Below are 24575 nucleotides of genomic sequence, written 5' to 3'. Positions count from 1 at the left end.
GAAGGAATCTTTCCCAGCCCAACCCGGAGATGCCAGCGACTGAGCCTGGCAGCTTCTGCATGCAAAACAGACGCTATGCCACTGAGCGATAGCCCCATCTTCCCATCATCACTGCTGTTCAAGTAGGTTGAACTGCATGACAGCTGTGAGAGCTCATTGTGGCCTGCGTCCATTTCTTGGTTCCCTTCCTGGCCCATCCGCAAGCCAGGTTAACATATAATCCCTTTTCTGGTTCTCTGCACTTAAAACATTTTTTCAGTTTTTCTGGTTGATCCCCTGTGTGTTCTCTGCCTCCCAAAGTAGTCTCATGACCTCTCTTTCTGCCTTCATAAATGACATACAGGGAAAGAATGTTCTTTGCCTCTTTGTACTGCCCCAAGATTATTCTAGGCATGCCATAAGAAAACAAGCAAGCTAGCTAGCTAGCAAGCAAGGAAGTGTCAGCTGGACTTTGTGTTGCTACTTCTTCGCCTCACCACACATTCATGCATTTCTAAACTGGAGTGCAGGCCTTCCATTTTGCTCCTGTCCCGAACTGGCCTCTGCACTGCTGCCCCAAAGTGCCTTCCAAGGCGCTGGTTATCCTAATTGCTCTCCCGAGGGAGGATGGGATCTCTACTTGCCAGTCCTTGGACAAGCCTGGCATTGTTCAGGAACCCACCCACTCACGCCTAGGCCTCCTAGGACACCCAGAAGGTCCTGCTCTCATTCTCAGCCAGAAGAAATGCTCCTCACGGCTTCCCAAAATCAACATCCAAGAGTTGCTCCTCTGCTCTTCCCCAGCACAGCAGTTTAGAAATGCCTCTGTTACCATGACGGGACATGGTCTGTCCCCAGGGAAGGCTGCTTAAGTTTAGCAGCTCCTTTTTACTTCCCTCACCCCCACCCCCACCCCAGTGCTGCCAGCAGGTGTTGAAGGCAAATCCAGTCTGTGGACACAATGTGTGCCGATTCCCAGGGGAAATCTATGCGCCTGCTGGGGAGGTAGCAGACAGCACTGACCATTGTCCCGTCTGTCAACATCCTAGCTGGCACCCTGGGGAAGTTTCTTGGTGCCAGGCAGGCCCACCTCCCTGGTGATGAAGAGATTAGGGGTTGTTGCTTCCTTTTTAAAAGCACTCGGCCCCATCTCGTTCCCTTCATTCTGCGGCAGAAGGAGGCCTCTGCAGAGCCCTTGCTCACCCACCCGCTGCGATGGGGTGGGCTCCAAAACTGGTAGGTACTTGGCTGCCTTTGTGCCTCTTTTATTTACTTTCTATTTATTAATGGCCTGTCAGAGTTGTTTGCTTTGGGAAGTGTAAACTTTGCTTCGGTGGACTCTTGCTTTCAGTGCCTGGCATAGAAGAGACAAAACAGCCTCGCAACAAGAAAAAGAGCCCAGCAAAAAAAGCACTTACCCTCACAGCAAAGGAGCAAACTTGATTGCTGTTATGTCACGGGAAGGGTTCACATACACATTATAAGCCCCACTTACAGCCCAGGAGTCTGAAAGCAGCCACACAGGAAGCATCTTGCCAAGGAGAAGAGGATAGCTATCACTGCGGAGGCTCATGGCAGCTACTTCATAGCACAGACTTCACCATTAAGTAAGATAGGACATTGAGAAAACTGCTGAATGGGAGGGGTTAGATAGAGAGACCTTGTAGCAAAGTATACCAGGATCATCTTACAGGCCATCTTGTAAAAGGTGTGGCCTCACCACTAGCGTACACCTCATGGGACTAGGACTGTCACGTATAAATAATGCTGGCATCTTGATCTGAGTCTCTCTGAGCATATACCACCATCACCCACACATGGGCAGTATGAGATCCAATGTAATATAGTGAACACTGTCAGATTGGGACTAGGGAGAAGTTCCATCCCTTTTCAGCCATGACGCTCACTGGATGACCCCCCCACCATTTCTCAGCCTAGCCTACCTCACAAAGTAATTGTGAAGAGGAAGGGGAATCATCACCAGGTATGCTGCCCTGAGCTTCTTGGGGGAAGAATGGAACAGGAAGGTTCCACTAATAAGAAATTGTTTTTTAAAAGGCCAGGGGGCAGGGGGAGAGCCAAGGAAGTATTCCTCAGCTTTTTTGAATTTTAGCCATGCTTCTAAACACAGTTGCAATTTCTCCTCCCCACACTGTCAAACCTGTTTTCCACATACAAGCATGTGTGGGGCATATTGCTGTGTACAGGGATCTGTGAACCTATATATTAGCATCTTCTAAGACTAGAAAAGGCGTCACCTTTCACTCTCCTTCAATGGACACCCAGGGAAACAGGAGGGCAAAATAAAACTAGGGATGTGCGGACCGGTCCGGTGGTCTGGCAGTCCAGAGGTTCAGAGGTTTGGTCTGGAGGTTCAGGCATTCGGGATCGAACCGAACCCACCCACCCCTGGTTCCATCCGGACTGGAACTGAACCTCCAGACATGTTCGTGAATTATTAGGGTGTTTTTTTAAAATAAAATAAAATAAAATAAATTTAAAGTACCTTTAGCACCTTTGGAGGGCTTCCTGTATGCTGCATGGGGGGGGGGGTGTCCACGAGGGTCCCCTTTCCCCCCGTCAGCCTCTGAAGTCACTGCCGCGGCCCAGGAAATTGATCATTTTTGGCCCATTTTGGTCTCTGTAGTGCGTGGCAATGGCCATTTTAGTTGCCGCTGCACATGCATAAATGACCCCTGTGAGCCCTAGCATGACCCAGGGATTCAAGTGGCCACTGCCGTGCACTACAGAGGCCCAAACGGGCCAAAAATGATCGATTTCCTGGGCCGTGGCCATGACTTCAGAGGCTGGTGCGGAGAAGGGGAGCCCTCGTAGACAAACCCTCCTTCCCACGGTATACTGAAGCTCCCTGAAGGGGTTAAAGGTACTTTAAATTAATTTAATTTTTTTAAAAAAATTTGTGTACATGTCTGGACTTGGACCTGGACCAGACGGTGCGGGGAGGGGGAGGTCCGATGTGGGCCGGAACAGACTTGGCCGGTCTGGTTTGAGTCTGGTCTGGACTCAAACCGAACCGGGCCAGCCAGTTCCATGCACACCCCTAAATAAAACCTGGCTTCCCTTCTTCTTGGGTCAGTGTGGTATGGGGGGGGGCAGTGGGAATACCATCACCCCCAAGAAAGCAATATGTACCAGCAAAGGTCTTCTGCAAGGGTGTTTAGCTCACCCAGCTCTTCTCTCTCCGCTTTTGCCCCCATGAGCATCTGTCTCACTATAGGGCTATCTTGCTTCTTCCTCCAAAGAGGCAGTTATGGCTGGAATGCAAGCTAGCAGAAAGGAAGTTTTCATTCACCACAGGATCCCTTCCTAGATCATCATACCTTCCTTTCCTGATGTCCCTCAAGGTGTGTGTGTGTTTGTGGGCATTCCAAGGAAACCTAGGAACTAAGGACAAAGACCCTCTTGAGCATCTATAAAATGCCAAAGAATTATTGCTTGCTTGTTTCTTCATTTCCACATGCTTTGTAGAAACTGGTATCCTTATCCAGTCTGTCTAGGCTGGCAGAGAACCTGAGAGATAGCCTGGAATTGGATGGCAGTCACCATACTAAAAAGGAAAAGGTTTGGACTCTACTCTGGGCATGCTGGCTTGGCTTATCTTCACATGATCAGCCTTGCCAAATGCACCTGTAAAATAGTAATGACCACTTTTCATTTGGATCAGTGCATTCACTGATTTTCTTATTGAGAAGAGCATCATGATGCACCACAATTAGTGTAGCACTAGCGGAGTGTAACAGCAGGAACTGAGGCTTGTTAAGTTCATTGAACACAGTTACTAAGGTTTATTACTTAACTAATACCAAATCATAAACAACAGTCTTATTTGGAATGAAATCATCCTAAGAAAAACAACAGTCTCAAGTATCCAATAAGAAAAACAAACTGACCAGTCTTCAGAACAGATGGCTGACACAGATATTCTAAACTCTATCACAACAAGCCTATACACAGATATGTATATAATATATTAGTGGGAAGAACCAAGACAATGTATATGCACATAAATCCCAACATTCCCCTTCTCATTGACTTATTCCTTAACCCTCACCGGCTGTCATGAGGAATATCTGTATTCCTACAGGCTCAAAACATTAATTGTTAGTTCTTAATTCTAAAATTGTGTCCATTAAGAACATTGTCAGTGACACCCCAGTAAAGAAAACAACAACAAAAAATATTTATATACCACTTTTCAACAAAAGTTTCCAAAGCAGTTTACATCAAAAAATGGTTTTACCTCCATGATAAAAAAAAATCCTCCTGCGGTACAAGCATGCTCCATTGAGGTACTGTCATACCCTTAAGTTAGTTGACTTGCAAAACACTATCTTCGAGAAATATGGAGGTGAATCTCACAATCAGTGAGACCCGCCTCAAGGGGATTTGCGGGGAGAGCTGACTTAGCCTGCTCTCCCTGCAGATGATCACAATTACAGCCGTGGGCTGCCAGATCGGCCACCCACGTGACTGCCGGCTCCATGACGGAGCCAGCAGGGGTTGACTTATAGGTTAGGGTGCATTCTGTTTGAAGTGAAGGACTTTGTGCTGTCTCTTGTCTCAAAAAGACAGTGGAGGACAGACTAGTGAGTCTGTCCTCTAGTGAGTCTAGAGGGTCAAGACATTGGTCATCCCTTCTCTACTGCTCTGACACTATCCCTTTGGAATGTAGATTGCTACTCTCAGGGACTAACTAACTTCCTTCCTGCTTTGCACTTCCTCTCCCTCTTCTCTTCCTGTTCCTTCTACATTGCAACATGCAAGCTCCTCTCCCCTCTGTGCAGAGAAGATGCAGAATCCATCTGCATCCAGCTAGATAGATAGATTAGAGATCCTAACTCCTCACTTTCCTATCTAGAATGGAGTTCTCTAATAAATGCCATATATATTGATTTGAAACTATGAACTGGCTCCAAGTTACTTTACTCTCAGCATACACGCATGCCTTAACTACATTCTGCTGTGTTGTGTCTCTGTGCACTCTGCTATAATGAAAATGGGTTTCTCCTACCAGAGAGAATTCCCAACACATTCAAAGTTCAACATAATGGTAAATTTGCAAAAATGTTCAGCTTTTTTACCTCTTGGCACCTAGCAATGACTGCCCTCAATATGCTTTGTAGGTGACCTATTGGTCAGGCTGCATTCAAAATTCACCATATTGGCAACTTGGAACAATCTCACCTAGCAATGACTACCCCTTAACACCTAACAATATTATCTTACTCCTGTGTCACCCTGGACACAGGAAAAAGTCATTATTACCTGTTCTCAAGAGGAAGGAGTCTCTTCTTGACCTCCTGTCTCAAGAATGCCAAGTCATTGCACTTTTGACCTTTCAGAATAAAATGTTCCATGTCAGCTGGACATCATTGCCTATAATGCCCCTTTCCTACCAGCAAGGACAGAAAAACAAGTAGGTGTGAAGACCAAGCAAGAGAACAGGAGGAAGAGGAGTAATGGATGCACCCTTAACAGTAAATACTTCTGTGTAACTCTCTGCCATGGTTGCCAAGGCTGACCAATGTGGAGTACAGAGTTACCCCATAACAACATTTGCATTTTCATGACATCCGGTGAAAGTTAATTTATAAACTCAACTGCCATCCTATAGCCTGATTTCTGGAAACTTTATAAGTGTTCATGTCTTGTTCTTATGAAGTGAACCAATCTTTTCCTTAGCAGTCTGTATCCACTTATGTGTATCCGAATCAGGTATTCCTTTTATTTTATGCCAGTCTATGGATTCAAGTGTTTTCTTCTCTTTTGCCTAAAAAATAAAATCTTTTAGGTGGAATCTCTTTATTAATCTTGTTTGAACAGCTTACTCCTAATTGTGGTTCAGTCACCCCTTCTTGATCAGATCTCTCTGCAATGTCAATTGATGATTATTATTCAGCTTCTTCACCTGTTGGAAAAACTAAGTCACAATTAGACATTGTATTGACATTAGATTTCTGTTTCTCAAAGTAAGCAACACTACACAACTTGATAGTGTCTGCAGACTGTAGCGGGATTGAGTATTCTATAATTTTTACTGTCTGATTCATATCTCACAAAAATTGCTTCCTCACCTAGAGTCCAATTTCCCCCTCTGCTCCTTAGGGATGCATGTGTGCACTTTACTTCCAAACACTTTGATGTGCTTTAAACTGGGTTTTCTCCCATTCCACAATTCAAAAGGAGTTAACTATTTGGTTTTAGTAAGTAATACCTTTTGTAGATAAGTTGTCTTAATTGCTTCCCCTAGTACTTATTCTCTAGTCCTGCATCGTAGCATGCTTCTGCACATTTCAAGTCCTATTTTTTCTCTGAGCTACTCCATTTCATTCCACTCATATATTGTATCATGGGATACAATAGGGATTGATTCTTTCATGCTTAATTCCCCATTCCTTTAAATACTGCTCAACGTCATTTCTGCCATATTCACCACCATTGTCAGTACACAAAGTCTTAGGTTTCTTCCCAAATCTGTTAGTGACTCTGCTCATATACTCTCTGAGTTTCATCAATACCTTACTTTTCTCCTTCAGTACACAAGCGCGCGCGCGCGCACACACACACACACACACGGATTTCTCCCTGGTGGTTTCACTGGAAAACACCACAAACATCACTATGGATTAAGTCCAAGACCTCACTAGACTGAATTTCCATGTTTGAAGAGTATGTATTTCTTGCCTTTGCTTTAATACACTCAATGAACCTTTTTTCAAACTTGCATGTTTTTATTTTTATCTTTCTCAACAATTGCTCCTTTTGCACCTTGAAGATGCTATCTTTACTTCTATTATCCACCTGACAATGCCATAAGGTCACTTGCTACATTTGCCAACTCTCTTCTATAATCAAACTCATAAAGCTCATCGTCTTTTAACATAGTTCTAACTTTCCTACTTTAAACACAATGATTTATTCAAAAAATAATTCTGCAGTCTCTTTTTGTAGCTGTTTTCACACTCAGTAAAATATGCGCAGCGGGGAAATGACTTGAGTAGCAAGCCAGGGGTTGCCTGTTTGAATCCCTGCTGGTATATTTCCCAGACTATGGGAAGCACCTATAGCGGGCAGCAGTGATATAGGAAGATGCTGAAAGGCATCATCTCATGCTGCGCGGGAGATGGCAATGGCAAACCCCTCCTGTATTCCACCAAAGACAACCACAAGGCTCTGTGGTCGCCTGGAGTCAACATTGACTCGACAGCACACTTTACCTTAACTATTTTGCAAACATGGCACATAACAGGCATCTGGAATGCTTCATTTATTTCACCTGCTCCAACATTACATTTTAGAAAAACTGTGCCTTTTCCTTCTGCAGAATTTGACTGCAGAATTGCCAAGAATATTTCAGCTTTATCACTCATATTAGTTACTTCCTCAGTTTCTGATAAATCCAGTAGATTGGTAAATAAATTTGAAGTTGCTCCACTGTCTACAAATTTTTGTTTTTACTTTGGTTTGTATTAATTCTGCAAATACTCTTGCAGTATACACCTTTCTGTGATTCACAACTTTCCCCTTTACTTTTATGTTTACATGCAGAAGTCTGTTTATTAAAAATCTGCCTTTCTTCCTCTCTTGGAAAGTGCTTTTTTGTTCTTTGTTAGGATGTATACTCTTTAAATGTGAAGTACTTCCACAAACAAAATGTTACCTGCCATTAGTAAGTTTATGAGTCATCATTTTGGACTGTTTCTTCCCTTTCTGTTTGTTGTCTCAGATCAAACTCCAAACAATGTTATTGTACAAAACCTAAAGTCACATACTCCTTTATTTGTAGGAAGTTAGTAATAAATTCATAATGCTTAGGCAAAGTATTTAGCAAAAGCCCAATTTTGGTATAATACTTTCAACACTCCCAAGAAAGAGCCTATGTGCTCCTGTACTTTTTCTCCTCCTTTTAATCTTTTGTTGCACAACTTTAGCATGAGAGCGACATGACTGGTCATAGATTTCTATTGAAAATCCTCCTTCAATCTCTCCCACATTTCTCTTGTGGTTTTCTTATCTTCTACATGATATATCAATTTATCACTTACAGTTAAGGAGGCATGCCCCATGGCCTGCATATTTGCAGCATCCCATGCCTGCTGCTTTCTTCCACTCTCTAATCATCTCTGTTCTTCCAGTACAGAGGACAATTCAAGAGTATTTAGCCACATCATTAAATGCCCAGCTTCCATAGTCAGTATCACTCAGCATCTCTACAACTGGATGCACCTTTGCAGACCCGAAAGTAGCCATTTCTTGTTCATAAACTTTTTACTGCCTATTTTGTTATTTCCAGCAATCTGGGCCCATAATCCCATGTAACAGAGCAAAAATTGAGGCTTTTTATTACTTAACTATTGCCAAATCATAAACTTCTCCATGTCAGCTTCTTCAGGAGCTGGCATATCCTCCCTAAATGCCTTCCAGGAAGCAGTAATGGGCTGGATGAGGGAGAATAAACAGAAGCTGAATCCAGTTAAGACGGGGGTACTTATTGTGTGGGGTCAGAACTCCAGAGATGATTTTGATCTACCTGTTCTGGATGGGGTCACACTTCCCCAAAAGGAACAGGTCCACAGTCTGGGAGTACTCTTGGATCCACCCCGCTCCTTGGTTTCTCAGGTTGAGGCGGTGGCCAGGGGTGCTGTCTATCAGCTTTGGCTGATACGCCAGCTGCATCCACTTCTCGAGATCAATGACCTCAAAACAGTGGTACATTTGTTGGCAACCTCCAGACTTGACTTCTGTAATGTGCTCTACATGGGGCTGCCTTTGTATGTAGTTTGGAAACTTCAGTTAGTTCAGAATGCGGCAGCCAGGTTGGTCTCTGGATCATCTTGGAGAGACCACATTACTCCTTTGCTGATGGAGTTACACTGGCTGCCGATAGGTTTCCGGGCAAAATACAAAGTGCTAGTTATAGCACTAGTTAAAGCCCTAAACGGCTTAGGTCCTGGGTATTTAAGAGAGCGTCTTCTTCGCTATAAACCCCACTGCCCATTGAGGTCAACTGAGGAGGTCCGTCTTCAGTTACCGCCAACTTGTTTGGTGGTCACACAGAGACGGTACTTCTTGGTTGCTGCTCCGAGATTGTGGAATGTGCTCCCTGCTGAGTTACGATCCTCCCCATCTCTGGCTATTTTTAAAAAAACATTTGAAAACCCTTTTTTTTTACCCAGGCCTTCTCAGGTTTTTAATTCAAAATTACTGTTTATTAATTTTATGGTTTTTAAATTATTGTATTGTTTTAATTTTTATATGTGTTATAAGTTGAACTGTTTAAACTTTTATATGCATTTTAATTGTTGTTAGCTGCCCAGAGACATAAGTTTGGGCAGGGTATAAATTTGATAAACAAACAAACAAACAAACAAACAAACTGTCCTACTCTGAGTGAAGTATCATCCCGACAGAAAAAAAAACTTTCTCAAGCATCCAGTAAGGTAAAACAAACTGAAAAATCTGTCTACAGAAGTGATGACTGACATGAACATTCTAACTCTACCACAAGCCTATACACAGATTTACATGATACAATATATGAGTGGAAAGAACAAAGAGCATGTATATACAATATATCCACTGCTTTTATATGATAGCTCAGTGCATGTGTGTGTCACGGTGCGTATGCATGTCACATGACTGATGGCATATGTGCACTAACTGCAAGAGCCCCTCCCTGATTTTGCATCTCCAGATTTCTGCTAAGCAACTGAGAAGTTAAATTCTGATTGGACCTGTACAATTCTGGTCATGCAGTAAAATGAGGTGTTCTCCCATGACCATCATTTCTCTTCAAATATCTGACAATTCCTCTCTAACTTTCTGGCCAATAACTTCACTAGTAGCCTACCAGATGCCGACAGTCATTCTGCTCAAACCCCAACTTACTCTCTGCCTCCTCTATTCCTGGTTACTCCAGCAACTGCAGTGTACTGCCTTCTCCCTTCATCTTTATCCCAGCTTCCTAGAAGGGATCAAGTAGGAGTATCTATGACAACTTGCTACACTGTGAAAGTAATCAGGTTGCTGCCTGTCTTCCTTCCTTCCTTCCCAGATGGTTTTCTGTGCTCTCTACATTTCCTTCAACTTATATGCCATGATAGAAACAAAAGAGCAAAGCAAAGGCACAAAAGGAAAAAGGAGAGGGTCAGCGAAGATCAAGGAGCAACGTTTGAGGGCTCAGGAATCCTCACCCGACCCAGTGCTGAGAGTCAATCCTGGGGCCTCCACAGACTACACCCTTGTGGCAGATTATGAGCAGAGCATTAAAGAGATGGTGAACCAGCTGCAAAACAGCTCTGAGCCACTGGACAGCAAGTGCCAGGTCAACCTGCGACTCTGGATGTCCAACAAGAGGAGTTTGTCTCCTTGGGACTACAGGTGAGATACAGCATGTCCACAGTCAGTCAGTCAGTGAGACTAAAAAAGGGGCACCCAGCTCCTTTTCCCCCTTCATCGTGATGCTCGAGCAATCCATTATCCAAAATGAATAATGTCATAACCTGCCCCTATGGGGAGGGGGTGGGTGGGAAGGTAGATTAACTTCTCTTTCAACTTTTTGCTTAAAAAACACCACCACCACACAGTGCTGGCTTTGCCCCATAAGGATCACCAAGCCACAAAGGCAATAACATTAAAAGTACTAAAGCAGAAGTGGAGGGGCAACCTCCAATGTTATTGTTATTCATTACTAAAACTGTCACAGGCAATGTCCAGTGAGTGTCCATAAGGCACACACAGCCACATTCCACAGGGCACATGTGATACCAACAGCTCTGCTTATCGACTGCATGTCATTTCCCCCAGGTATAAAATATAGCACACCCAGTGCTGGGATAATACAATGTGCCTGCAACAGAAGCACAACCTTGTGGGGAAGACATTTTAGACTATAGCAAATGTTCATTTAATCTACTGAAAATATGACCATGTAGAAAGGCTCACATATTTTCTGAACATCAGAGCTCATATTAGCCTTTGCTGTTAGCCAAAAGGGATAACAACATATTTATATACTGCTTTTCAACAAAAGTTTCCAAAGTGGTTTACATAGAGAAATAATAAATAAATAAGATAAGATGGATCCCTGTCCCCAAAGGGCTTACAGTCTAAAAAGAAACCACAAGATAGACACCAGCAACAGTCACTGGAGGGGTGCTGTGTTGGGGATGGATAGGGCCAGTTACTCTCCACTTGCTAAATAAAAAGAACAACAACATTAAAAAGTTGCCCAGTTAGCAAGGGACAACAGCTGCACCAAGCGTAGCATGGGCTGCAGTGTTCACATGACACACTGAGATGTTGGCAATAGATCCTCCCACCCCATGCTCACATGGCACTATTTTATTCAGGGAACTTCTCCCAAACCTTTTAGCCCTTTTTAATTAAAGGGCTAACCTATAAATGGGGGAAACGATAAAACAGATTTCCCAAAGTGTCCCAAAGTGAATGCTGTTGCAGCCTGGCTGCGTGCGGAAATAAAAATCCAGGTTTCAGTGATGGGTTTGGTGCTGCATCCCTTCCCCACATACATGCCTCACTCTGGTTGTTGCTGGAGTGGATTGAGATATATAAGAGTCTGCTGGAGTCAGAAATGGAACTGGGTCAGACCTGGTTTCTAGGGCCTGGGGTATTTCAGTGAGGTCTGCAGGTTTGGATGAATCCTAGGGGACTAAGAACTTGTTCCAGCATCTTTGACAACCCTAGAGAATGGTAGAGGTGCCACAAGACTGTAGATGGACTAGTGTTCGCCCAGACTTCAAAAGGTGGGGGGAAGGAAGAGCCTGGGAACTATGACTGATGAGTCCTGCTTTGACACTAGTGAAGATTACTAGAACAAATAAAACTGTCAAGATGCTTACAGATGGTTTTACCTGTTAAAGATAAAATAAATCCACATGATACCAATGTGATCAGTAGAAGCCAACTTGAATCTGCCAGACTCTCATATCTCTCTGTTTTGTTGGGTTACTAGCTTAGTGGGTTCTGGGAATACTGTGGAAGTAATTTATTTTGATTTCAGCAAAGCATTGGGCAAAGTTCCTCAAGATATTTCGGTCAGCAAACTGGTCAAATGCAGACTAGATAATACCACTTTCTTAAGGATTCACAACTGGTTGGAAAACCATACTCAAAGAGTGCTCACAAGTGACTCACCAAACTGGAGGGAAGTTTTGAGTGGGGTGCCACAGGACATTGTCCTGGGCCCGGTATTCTTTAACATTTTTATCAATGACCTTGGATAAGGGGTGGGAGGAATCTGCATCAAATTTGCAGATATCACAAAAGGGGGAGGGATAGGTAGCCTCTTAGGAGTCGAGAATAAAATTCAAAATGATATTGACAGAACGGAAAAGTGGGCTGAAACTAACAAAAGGAAATTTGACAAAGAGGAAGTTCCGCATTTAGGTCAACACACAAAATCAAATGCACAGTTATAGGATGCGGGATAGGCTCTCTTCATGCAAAGAGGATCTTGGAATGCAAGCTGAACATGAGCTTGCTGCCCCAGAGGGCAGAGGGACTATATCTAACAGGCTTGTTGCAGGAGGGCAGATGTTGGCTGAGCATTAAGAGAAACATCTTAAAAGGTAAGAGCAGTTTGACAATGAAACCAGTCATAGGGGTGGAGGAACTCTCCCTTGCTGGAGACCTTCAAGTAGCGGTTAGACAGCCATCGGTTGGAGATTTGCTAGCTGCAGGTTTCCTGCATTAAGCAGGGGTTGGACTTGATATGGCTCACAAGGATCCATCCCACTCCATAATATTCCATGTATTGGAAGGTGCAACAATGAGCCAATTGCACTGAGCACTTCCATGTATGGCTGTGACCTGTCACTCCCAATTCTCACATGTCATCTAAATTAGCGTGCATGTTCCGATAAAGCATGTTTTTGTTCAGGATAAACCATGATGCAGCACGTCTTCCCGTTGACATTCCAGAGGCCCACTGCCTGTGTGCAGGATGCATCAATCCCTTCACCATGCAAGAAGACCGCACCATGGTCAGCATTCCCATCTACAGCAAAATCCCAGTGCGCCGTCTGCTGTGTGAACCTGGCAAGCCTCACAGGAAGAAAAAAAGGTGCCACAAAGAGTACAAGATGGTTATGGAGACTATTGCTGTGGGTTGCACTTGCATCTTCTGAAGAAAGAGCAGATCTCCTCTTAGTCCTGCTTCAGGTTCTTTTGGGACACAGCATTGCTCTTTCCTCCCTATCTTCTGCCTCCTGCCAGTTCTAGTTAGCCAAGTCCCTCCCACTCACTACTTGTTCCTGCTCCTGCCTGCATGAGGCAAGCTTACATGCATGCACACATGTGTTTGTCAGAGGCACAATTCATCCTCCTCTGATATCCTGGTAACACCTCATAGACACAAGCAACCTTCTCATAAGTGGTGTGTCTGGGTTTTTTTTGCCCCATGTTAGTGCTTCAGGGTCCATACTAAGAAGACCTATGCAATTGCCTTATTTAACCTTAAGCTGCCATGAATTCACAGCCACTGCTGGTTCCACTCTTTAGCTGCCATGATGCTTACTTGTTCAAGAGTTTAGCAGAGGGGAATTGTCTTGGCATGTGCCAGAAGAGGTTAACTGAGAGACAGGAGAAATGAGTTTCAAAACACAGGTGCAGAGTGGGCTCAAGTCTCTCCCCCCTGCCGCCCGCCCCACTCCCAACCTGGTGCTGCAGCCTTTTGGAGTTTATCACTCTTGCTCAGCGACTGCTTAGTGTGCAAGCTGTCTGCATTCATACTCATCTTCTGAGGGTGGTGGTCAAGTGTGACCATATTTGGGCCAGGAGAACAGCAACAGTCTGAGAAACCTCTGTATGCTACCTTTCTTCTCTGGTAGCACCACCCCCAAAACAGAGGAAATAAAACTTTTGGGCAGAACATAACATCTGCATTAACTGCTTAAGGTCAAACATGAAGAGTCAATTATTTGCTCTGTAGAGAGTGCTCCATTGCCTTTCATGGGGGGAGTAGAAGGCAAGTCTGCTCTTGCTGAACTCTGTCAGATGAGTGGGAGGGAGGGAGGGAGGGGAGAGCCTTTTCACTCCAAGCCTGCTTGGCAGGCTATTATTCATCCTATACAAAGCTATCAAGAAAATGCCTTATCATAACACCAAGCAGTTCTACATGTCCTTAGCTGGCAGCCCTGATAGCAGGTTTTGAGTAGCAGCAGGAAGTGCCAAAGGAGTGAGAGGGAGTGGCATTAAAGCAAACAAAACCAGGAGGAAGCAAGAGAGCTCAAGGCAAGCCATGACGCATTACAGCCTCAGGGCAGGAACGCTAACCTAGAAGACTCTCAACCTGGCATGACTGCCTTCTATCCACAGAAGTCCTTCCTTCTCCCACCTCCCCGCCGCCGCTTCCTATAAAAGGGGCAGCAAAAAATATTCTTCCACGCCATGGAAATGTTCTTCCACTCAGTGACACAGCTCAGTGGCAGCCAGGGCATGTCTTTCTATGTAGGAAGTCCCCAGTTGAATTCCTGGCATCTCCAATTAAAAGATCTCAGGGCTGGGAAAGGGCACCGCCCAAGAGTGCTGAAAAGCCTCAATCAAAGCAGACAACTGGGTTTGATGGACCAACAGTCTGACTTCATATATGGAAGCTTCAAAGGGTGTGTTTGTGAAGCCATCTATATAATTAATTCTCCAAGATGTGCTGCTGGGGATGCGTGGGGATGTGTCACGGAACTCTCGTGAGAGTGGCAGCACCACTCACAAGAGTTCCAGGCTTTGGCCAGGCAGTAGAGCCCAGGTGCAGAGGAGGCGTTAGGAGGTGGCCGGTGGGCGGGTGAAACCCTGCTGGCCTGAGGAGGTGGCTGGTGGGCTGGCGAAGGCGCATGGGCCTGAGGAGGCGACCAGCCAGCGAAGCCCCGCTGGCGTGAGAAGGCGGCCGGCCAGTGGGCAAAGCCGAGCTGGCCTGAGGTGGCGGCTGGCCGGTGGGCAAAGCCATGCAGGCCTAAGGAGGGAGCTGGCGGGATGAGGTGGTGGAGAACTAGGGGCTCAGATGCTCTTTGGCCAGTCAGCTAGTTCTTAGGAAAATGTCATGATGTTAGCAGAAGGCAAGGTCAACCAAGTTAACTATAGAGCAAAGCAGCATAAGACAGAGGGAATAATATTGTAGGCCTAACCCTCCTTATAAAGCAACTGTCTATTCTAAAGGGATTGCCCTTGTACTAGAGCTTCACTGAGCATAAGCTAGTAGCTTTACTTTTGGTTCGCTTAAGTTTCTCAGTACTTCATAGAAGCGCAAGTGACAATTAATCAACACACAGTTAAGGAACTTTATTAGAGGAAGTTAAGAAATATCATGTGGCCAGAACTTACTGCCCTTCCGGGAAAGAATTCACTGATAATTGAATTCACTGAATTAACTGGAAAGAATTCACTGATAATTATGTTTGGGGCAGCACTGCTGCTTAATAATAAAAAGGACTCTTTAACTATTTCACAGGTACTTTAATTAAAGCTCACCATTACTTCAAAACAAAACAAAAACACCAACCCATATCTGGGCTGAGATCTGCCTTTTCTCCAGCAGCCAGAATGTAAGAGTGGGGGCCTCACCATTTTGTTGCGCTTATGGACAACTGCCTCAAGTTATCCCTTTACCATACAAATGGTACTTTCACGTGAGCCCAGCTTGATAAGCATCATGAAAGGAGCATCCAGGATGCCATTCCTGGACTTAAAGAAATAGCATAAGGCTCCAAATCAGGAAATATTCCAGTCTACACAAACACATACACACTTTCTCCTAGTTCAGAAACAATGGGAAACCCTTCCTCATTCTCAGGAGTATGCCCAGCCTATCTTGCAACCCCCAAAACCGCCTCCAGTTTCATTCTACACGATATACAAAGGGCAAGGCAACATCAGATCAGCCATTAGCTGCAGGAATTTGAGGTTACCAAGGCAGTGGTTATGCAGTTTCACATATGTACAGCCAGCAGAGGAAATCAAATGTTGAACCTGAGCTCTAGCCAATACCCTAAAGACCCAACACGGGGCTCCCTGGTTGAACACACTTGACAAGTTTATGGGGCTTGGTAAGCAAAGAAACAACACTACTTGGGGGCAAAAGAGGGGAGCTGCAGCTGCAGCAGGGGTGGCATATCCAAGACTCAATCCCAGCTGAAGGGCCTTTAGCATGGAGGCCTAGGCACAAGGAGGCCAGCACAAAGTAGCTGCCAGTCAGAACTGCAGTTGCTGTGAAGGCCAGAGGGGATCCCATCCTCAGGCTGATCCTTTGAAGCTTACCAAGTGATCTGCAAGGGCACTGCATGGCTGTGGCTCGGCAGCTAAAAGGAGCCACTCAGCCTGAAGAAGACAGTCCGTTCCAACTTTGAATCTGGACATTAGCTTGGTTGCAGCTCAAAGCTGACCAGCTCAGATCCCTTTCCAGGTTGACTCTAGGAAGGCATAGACACATTAGTTTGCAGACTCTCTGAAGCAGAGTGTGTATGTTTGGGTAGGGTGGGGATGCACTTGCAGTAGACAACAGATGTACAGAGGTGGATAGCTAGTCCTCAGCTTACTCTCACACCAAACCTTCAGTGCACTCTTTTAATGTCCCTGCTCTTGCATCCAATAAAGGTGAGGCTCCTGGGAAGTCTCATCTAGCAGTCCTTGCTAAATTCACAGCTCAGTCTTCACTTTGTGCATGAGGTCCTTCTGGTCTATTTTTTCAAGGTCACGATACCAGAGGTTGTAAGCCAAGAGGGCTACGTTTTTGGCTGCCACAGCAGCCATTTCCATTGAGCTGGCTGCCCACTCCATGCTGTTGAGGTAGTAGAGGTTGTCATGGAGAATAATAGGCGGGAGGGTCTTGGCAGATTCGTAGGAAGGATAGGCCTGCCATTCTGTCACCTGGACAGAGTAGTAGGAACGGAACAGAATTTTCAACTCCTGCTTCTCCAGCGGATGCCGAGAATGGACTCGCCATACGGCAGCATCTTGGGGCTGCTTCCTCCTGAAGGTACTGGATATATTGACAGGGCAAATGTTATCCATGGAACTGAAAAAGAGGGCAGGGGCATCTGTGGTGAGGACACTGGCAAAGGGGAAGAGTTTTGGATCTGGGAAGCCAAAATAGGAGGAGTTGAGGTAGCCATGGATGATGGAGATGACCGTGGTGTGAAAGGTTCCTGGAAACTCAGCAATGGGTGGCTCAAAGTTCTGGAAGGCGATTTTGCTCTTGTTATCGTGCAGTTGTGTGGCAATGACCACTATGTCATAGAAATTAGAACCTTGGCCTTCCTCATCCTCATAGTGCACCTGGTAAAAGGTTTTTCCTTCTGGAAAGAGACAAAAGAGAGAGCGAGAGCAAAACAGTAACTCAAATATATCATAACCATCACCTCCTACTGAAGGCTTCAGAGGAACTGATTGGACAAGCAAGAGCTAGAGCTGGGTCAGCCTCCCTATGATACAATTCTGCCTGGGCCTTACAGCTCTCTTTAATTAACCTTGTCCCACCTGTAACTCTCCTGTTGCCTATTGGTTTTAACTTCCAGATCCTATTTGGTTAGTTAGGCAAGCCAATGAGCATCATGTACAACTGACAAATGGATTCTGATCAAAAGTCACAGAGAATGACCAGACAGGAAGCTTGTCTGAAATAAGCAGATGGGGACAAGATGGGAAATTCCAGCTTTGAAAAGTACAGGTGGAAATGATACAAAGCAAGACCAAAATATTAAAGCAGAATTGTTTTATGGAAGGAATGTTAGGTAGGGTGTGCTGTTAACACCACAGCCTTCTGTCCAACAGGGTATTTTTGCAGGATCGGCCCTTTTGAGTTCATAGTCAAGAAGACTGGTAAAATGGTGAGCTCTATTAGATTGGACTGACAAACTGAAAGGGCTCAGTTATAGCTCAGGAGACAGCAAGTATGGAATAAAACGTTCACAAGGGCATGAAATGAGCACCTGCGAAGTGCAGGCTAAGAATGTAACATTTCTACAACAAAAAAGCAACCTAGAGTGAGATGTGTACTAAAGAGGGAAATGTGTGTCTCTCTCATTTCTTGTGCAGTTGACTGATATCTGGAAAGGCCCTGAGTGAGGCAAGAGAACAACAGAGAAAGCCCTTGGCAGCTTTGTTTAGATCAATTTCCACGTTATGCAAATCCTTACCTGCTGCCATATACATATTCAGCCATTTTCAGGGCATGAGCAAATGCAATACTGGGAGTCATCTTGGTCACTTCGCCATAAAAGCAATTAGCAGTTCCAGCAAGGGTCCATAACAATAGAATTTCATAAGCAGAATGCACTGGATCAGGATATAGTTTCAACTAAACCCCTATTCATACTTTATGTTCAATACTTGTATGAGTGTACAGTTCTTCACCTTACATTGAACATAGGTACTGCAGTCCACTTCCTATCTGCACCACACATTTGAGGGACCTGTACCCAGGTCAGAGGTGTAGCTATAATTGAGCAGATGCGTTCAAAGAACCCGGGCCCCCAGCTCCTGACGGCCCCCAGCTCCACACCTCCCTATCTTCTTCATTATCTCCCTCACTCCAAGAGGCCACTGGAGCGAGGGATGAACATCAGCCCTCTCTCCCCTAGCTATGCACCTGACCCAGGTTCACTTTTGAAATGAACATAGGTACAAATTCATACTAAAACATGGAAAAGTGTACAAATATCTGTACACATGTACAACATAATAATATCTGAATAGGGCTTAAGACCTAAGCCATGCCCTGGTGTTTTCCTTCCTAGCCAATGCGTGGCGGGGGAGGGGGGAGTTCCCAGAAGAGATAGATCTGCATTTCTGAAGAGACCATGCCTCTTACCATGCTAATAATTCCACGTCAGCGCCTCTCCTTGTTTGCTCCAGCGTTTTCAGAAAAAGTAGCTTAAAACCAGCATTTTTAAAATCCGGAAATACCTCAAGATAAGCTAGAATTTGCATCACAAAGCCCCACTTAAGTGTGGAGTGAGTCCAAGAGTCTTGAAGGGACACTGGAGTAAGTTTGGCTGGTGTGGGAATGCACACACTCTCTCCTGAATGAGATTCAGGGCAGAAGCCCTGTCTGTAAAGCCTCCAGCGTTCCTTCTTTCCAAAAGGCTGCTAAAGCCGTGTTGGCAATACATTCAGGATTATGAATACAACTAATGGCTTTATATGACATCAGCCCACTCGCCCACCTAGCTCAAAACAGACTACTCTGACTAGCAGCAGCTCTCCGATCTCACAGGCAAAACTTGCTTCCATTTCTAACCCCAGAAAGAGATGTGGCTTTGTTTGGCTCACCTGAACTATGCAAGGAGATGGCTGTCACGGTGGCTTGGATTATGTTGGCTTTTGTTAGCTTCAGCAAACCTGAGCACACAAGCTTGTTGCCACCTTCCACTGCCCACATGTTGCCTTGTGCCCCTGCTAGAGACATGGCCCCTGAAGAAACACACAAGGAAGGTAAATGTCAAAAGAATCATTGTTTACAATATTTATATTCCACTTTTCAAAAGACTGGGTGAATTCATATAGCATCACCTGCTCATACAACACTCCCTGGCCTACCAAGTGCAGCCACTGGCCTACTGGAATGAGGCCCTTTCATCCTTCTTGGCAGGTCTGGAGCAATAGAAAATGGATGGCACTCACCTGCAAAGGCGGGCACCAACACCGACTGCCCATAGCTGGCATGTAGAACGGCCACAATGACATCGTCAATGAAGCGCTGCGTGATGCCCACCTCCAATAAGGACTCTGCCACAGAGCGCTGTGTCATGTTGACAAAGGTGTCACCACCCAGAGAATGCAAGAGTTCCTCAAGGCGAGAGAATGCATAGCCATGAGCCTGGTACTTGTAGATCCTGCAGGACATAAAGAGCAGAAAAATCAGGTGCTCTGGCCTTGCAGCAGATCTCAAGTACCTCCAATGTGGTGTTCTGCATTTCTTCTGTCTGGCAGATCATCACCTAAGTCCAGGGTGTAAAAAGAAGACCAAGCATGACGCTTCCCTCTCATTCCTCTGGAAGCCTCTGTTACATACCTCATGAACTTCTCCATTACCTCCTCCATCCACATCTGCAAACGCAGAAAACTCATGCCATAGTGCCACCAGAGTCGGAAGAGATTCAGTAGGTACCAATCTGTCTCTTCTAGGACAAATTGTTCCCCACTAAAGATGGCGCTCTTTCCTGCCACTTCCCGGCGGTGCTTCAGTCCTATAGAAGGGAACAATGGGGGAGAATGATTTGAATCCCTATGAGAACAAAAATTCTTCATGATTTTTTGGTGTGACTTTACCATTGCGGCCAAGTTACCACTGGTTCTCCTAACCTTGGCACTAAGCATTGATCGGTGGAGTTCTGCCTCCTGCGTGCACAATATACATTTACTCCAGGAAAATCCGACACTGGAGAGATATACAAATCCCCAAACTGGATGCTTTTTCACACCATTTCCTGTCTTGCTGCTACACACCCATCCCCTTCTGCTCTGCTGGCTGCACACAACTCTGGCATACACACAGACATGCATGACTGCTAGGCGTCTGAAAGGTAATTAAGTTCAACATCCTGCATCCAAAAGAATGTCTCATACCTAGCTCCTTTCACAGATTAACCTAGATAACAGAACAATTCCTTATCACAAATAGCATACCCAAAGAACAAAGCTAAAAAGGACCAAGGTTCACGCCACTACTCATAGGCTGTGGAAAAGTCAAACAAAAATACTAGCCTGAAGGGGGTAGTTTCCCATGAGTTGGCTGTGTCCATACTCACCCAGCAGTTTAACAAAGTCCTGCATGTGCAAGTTGAGGGAGTGAATAGAGGCCCCACCACTTTCGTATTGCTGCTTGTTGACGGTTACTGTGGCCAGGCGACCCCCCACCGTGTCCTTTTCGTACACATCCAGCTCCACCTGTGGGCCAAAGTGCTGCTGCAGGAAGTGGGCCACTGATGAGCCACCAATCCCAGCTCCCACCACAGCTGCCAGGGCAAAAGGAGAGGAGTGAGTATGAGACAATCACACAAGTAGAACTTCTGGCTGTAGCCCTGTTCAGACAAATGTAGACATTGTACCCAGCACAGTGCCCATGAGAGTGCACCCATCAGCTCCACCCCCATTCTGACAAGTTTTGAAACTTCCCCTGCTCATCACGAGGACAGCATTTGTCTGAAGAGATAAACTTGGGGACAGATTCTTCCATTGATCTCAAATCGAGCATTCTGAATGGCAGGGAAAGTTTCTCCCTGAATATAGTATTTGTCTCTTCAGACAGAGAGCCAGCGTGGTATAGTGGTTAGAGTGCTGGACTAGGACCAGGAAGACCCGAGTTCAAATCCCCATTCAGCCATAATACTAGCTGAGTGACTCTGGGCCAGTCACTTCTCTCTCAGCCTAGCCTACTTCACAGGGTGTTGTGAAAGAGAAACTTAAGTATGTAGTACACTGCTCTGGGCTCCGTGGAGGAAGAGCAGGATATAAATGTAATTAATAATAATAATAATAATGTTGTCTTCATGGCAAGCATGGAGACAGGGTTGTCAAGCATATCAGCATGGGGACTGAGCTTACACACACACTCTCATTGATGCTGTACTGGGATACAGCTTGCCTGAATACGGTTTGTCTTACTCCCCCCGAGGACCAGAGTATGCTCAACACACCAAAGTTCTACAGCAGTACACTTACTATCTGTATCTGTATTTGGGAGGGTCTGTACCCAGGTTCAGTTTTAAAGTGAATGCAGGTACAATCCATCTGTATAGACAGCAGAATGCATGTACAACAATGTCTGAATAGGGCTGTACTGACTATATAGCGTCATTCAACTGATATATACTCAGTTCTTGTCTAGCAGGGATGTCACATTATTTTATTTATTTATTACATTTATAGGCTGTCGTTCTTCCAAGGAGCCCAGAGCGGTGTACATAATTAAGTTTCTTCTCACAACAATCCTGTGAAGTAGGTTAGGCTAAGAGTGACTTGCCCAGAGTCACTCAGCAAGTATCATGGCTGAATGGGGATTTGAACTCAGGTCTCCCCAGTCCTAGTCCAACACTCAAACGATTTTCAGTAGTTCTTAAAATAAATACTTTCAGTCTTCTTATAGCATCAGCCAGTCACAGCTTTTCCATTTGCAGGCACATGAGGAATTGCAATATTTCTTCTACATCACAGTAGATATAGAGTGTTTGGGGGACAGAGTAGACTGATCCCCCACATTTCCCCCCCTCTTGCACCTGAGCGTGTGCCTTTCTAAAACAGACAATACAGTTGTACTAACAGTCCACAAGGAGGAAAGTGGGGAGGGAGGGATCCAGTCCCCACATGTGGTCATTGCACTGCTATGCTGTTCTGGAAAAAGTCAGATATTCTCTGTTAATAAATGTGACTATTTACATGGGGTGGGGTGTGTGTGTGTTGGGGGAGGAATATGGGTGGACAACAGATGGGAGATGATATCATGTGAACCCCCCAGTAAGAAGTGAGTGAACAAAGTGTGACAAACCTGGACCAAACATGCCACCTGAGAGTGCTCTCTCATACTTATTTGTAATTAAACAAATACGCTTCTTTATTGCTGGGCAGAACACACTCACTTAGGAACAAGGCAGAAAAGTCCAATAGTAGTGTCTAACTCCAATCCAGAACAGTAAGTTTGGGTATGCAACTCTTTCATGGTCATGTTACTACACCAGGCAAACAAATATTTCAAGGGGGGCAATTACTTTCTGCAGTGAGTTAGCAATTCCCAAGATCAGTTGAGACAAACGTTCCACAGCACTGGATCGCTCATAACATTTTGTCGCAGTACTCTAACTTAAAGTCACTGTACTCCAACAAGAAAGTTGGACTTGGAGTGGGCCCCCATGAAACAATTAAAAAAGGGACTTGCTGCCACTCCCTGGGGCATCCCTTTATCATGGGGAGGAGCTGTTCTTCTGAACAGTAACTCTACATACAAACAGTGACTCTCATGTGATAAAGGGATGTGCCAGGAGGGTGCTGGGATACTGCGAAGAAAAGTAGATCTTATCATTATGTTGGCTGAGGAGGTATAATCCGAAATGACCCAACTGTGGTATTTAGTCTCAACAAGCCCTAGGAATTACACACCACAGAAAGCAGTTGTCCCTCTTAAGGCGTTTGCTTACTCTAACAACAGATTAAACTACACTATTAATCACAAGCAAGAAGGCTGCTAGTCAAGAGTGGACAGAGGAAGGCAGTCACCAAGTGTCCCTGAGCCCAGCAGCAGGGTAGTGGAGGGGGGCAGCATTTGTGCATGGACAGAGATGTCCCAGAAAGGAAGCAGGCATAAGGCTACAATCCTACGCATGGGAGAAAATCCCACTGAATAAAGATGGATTTACTTTTAGGTATGTATAGGATTGCACATAAGAAACACAACATCCTGCCTCATTATGGATCACTGGGCTTTGTGTAGCCAAAATTAGCATCAGGATGGATTTCAAAAAGAATATCTGTATCAGAAAATGACATGTGACTAGCAGGAAGACAGAAGCTATGAATAACATCCCTCAGTGCTGCTGGCCCAGTCCTAAACAGACAACTGCCATTTCAGCACCATCACCAGCTTTTTATCCTCATGCTTCCCCCGCCACACTTTTTATTTTCTCACGCTGGGCCTCCCCGCACAGAGGCATACTCCTGCCTCTCCAGACCACCCTATTGTAGGCGGCCTTGATTCAACCAGTCAAATCCGGACACCATGAACCAGCCTCCTTTGAGTAAAGAGGAACGCCTACCTATTTTGCCAGGCGGAGCATCCCCTGATGCAGCGACAGAGCGTTCCGTCCACATCACCCCTACAGCTAGAAATAAAAGGAGCCGGGATGCATGAGGCAGCTGATGCACCTCTGCCATCATGGTGGCAGTGGGGAAGGGAAGCGGAGGAGGAGATGGCAGAGGAAGAGGCTGTGCCTCGCAAAAGTGAGAATGAGAATGCCAAATGCAGTGCGTGCGATCACATCCATGCAATCCAAACGGCAAAGCTGGATCCCTAGTCTGCCTGCCCGCCTACTTCTGCTGCTGCGTGACCCAGAGACGATCTTGTTTCTTTCCACTACTTTACTAGACGCAGCAATTCGTGAGATACTGGGGAGGGAAGGGAAGGAGAGGCAGCTGCTCATTGGCTGTGCCTCTTGCAGCGCCTCCTTTGTCCTCGCTGGTTCGCAGGGAACACAGACAAGGAAAAGAGCTGCCTCTTAAAGAGATACCACCCTTTCGAGAAGAGGTTGTAGTCATTCACTTTGATTCCTACAGAATCAGTGTTGAATGCAGTGCTTAAAATACCAATAGGATGGATGGGGCCCTGGGTCTGACTATTACATATATCAAGTCTCCCTGCTCTGTGTCCAGCTTTAAGTCGTCTCTCATTTATCATACAAAATCACTAATGTTCACAAAGCAACGTGGAGTAGTGGAGTTCTGGGTCTGCGGAGAGGAGCACTGTTTTTCTGCGTTGTCTCTCGGCTTCTGTGCGTCATTCAAAAATAGGAGTTCCAGAACATTGTGGTGCCATTTTGACTTTCATTTCAAGTGTCAAATTATCTAAGGTTGATGCT

At 45.2% G+C, this 24575-nt stretch overlaps 2 protein-coding genes across 2 annotated transcripts; one reads left to right on the top strand and one right to left on the bottom strand.

Annotated features, from left to right (window-relative positions):
* Positions 1–1086: 1086 nt before the first annotated feature.
* Positions 1087–14020, top strand: IL17B (interleukin 17B). The gene is made up of 3 exons (XM_053299460.1): positions 1087–1215; positions 10055–10380; positions 12902–14020. The coding sequence occupies exons 1-3, from the start codon at positions 1195–1197 to the stop codon at positions 13146–13148; spliced, it is 594 nt and encodes a 197-aa protein (XP_053155435.1). The 5' UTR covers positions 1087–1194; the 3' UTR covers positions 13149–14020.
* Positions 14021–15273: 1253 nt separating this feature from the next.
* On the bottom strand, positions 15274–24094 carry PCYOX1L (prenylcysteine oxidase 1 like). Its single transcript, XM_053299459.1, has 6 exons — positions 23757–24094; positions 20760–20966; positions 20024–20198; positions 19633–19844; positions 19282–19422; positions 15274–17306 (listed from the first exon to the last, which is right to left on the bottom strand). Exons 1-6 carry the CDS (start codon positions 23875–23877, stop codon positions 16648–16650), a joined length of 1515 nt encoding a protein of 504 aa, XP_053155434.1. The 5' UTR covers positions 23878–24094; the 3' UTR covers positions 15274–16647.
* Between the last annotated feature and the right edge of the window lie 481 nt (positions 24095–24575).

The sequence above is a fragment of the Hemicordylus capensis genome, chromosome 2 (assembly GCF_027244095.1).
Source record: "Hemicordylus capensis ecotype Gifberg chromosome 2, rHemCap1.1.pri, whole genome shotgun sequence".
Lineage (NCBI taxonomy): Eukaryota > Metazoa > Chordata > Lepidosauria > Squamata > Cordylidae > Hemicordylus > Hemicordylus capensis.
The sequence above is the reverse complement of the archived record's forward strand: the minus strand, read 5'-3'. Positions and strand labels throughout refer to the sequence as shown.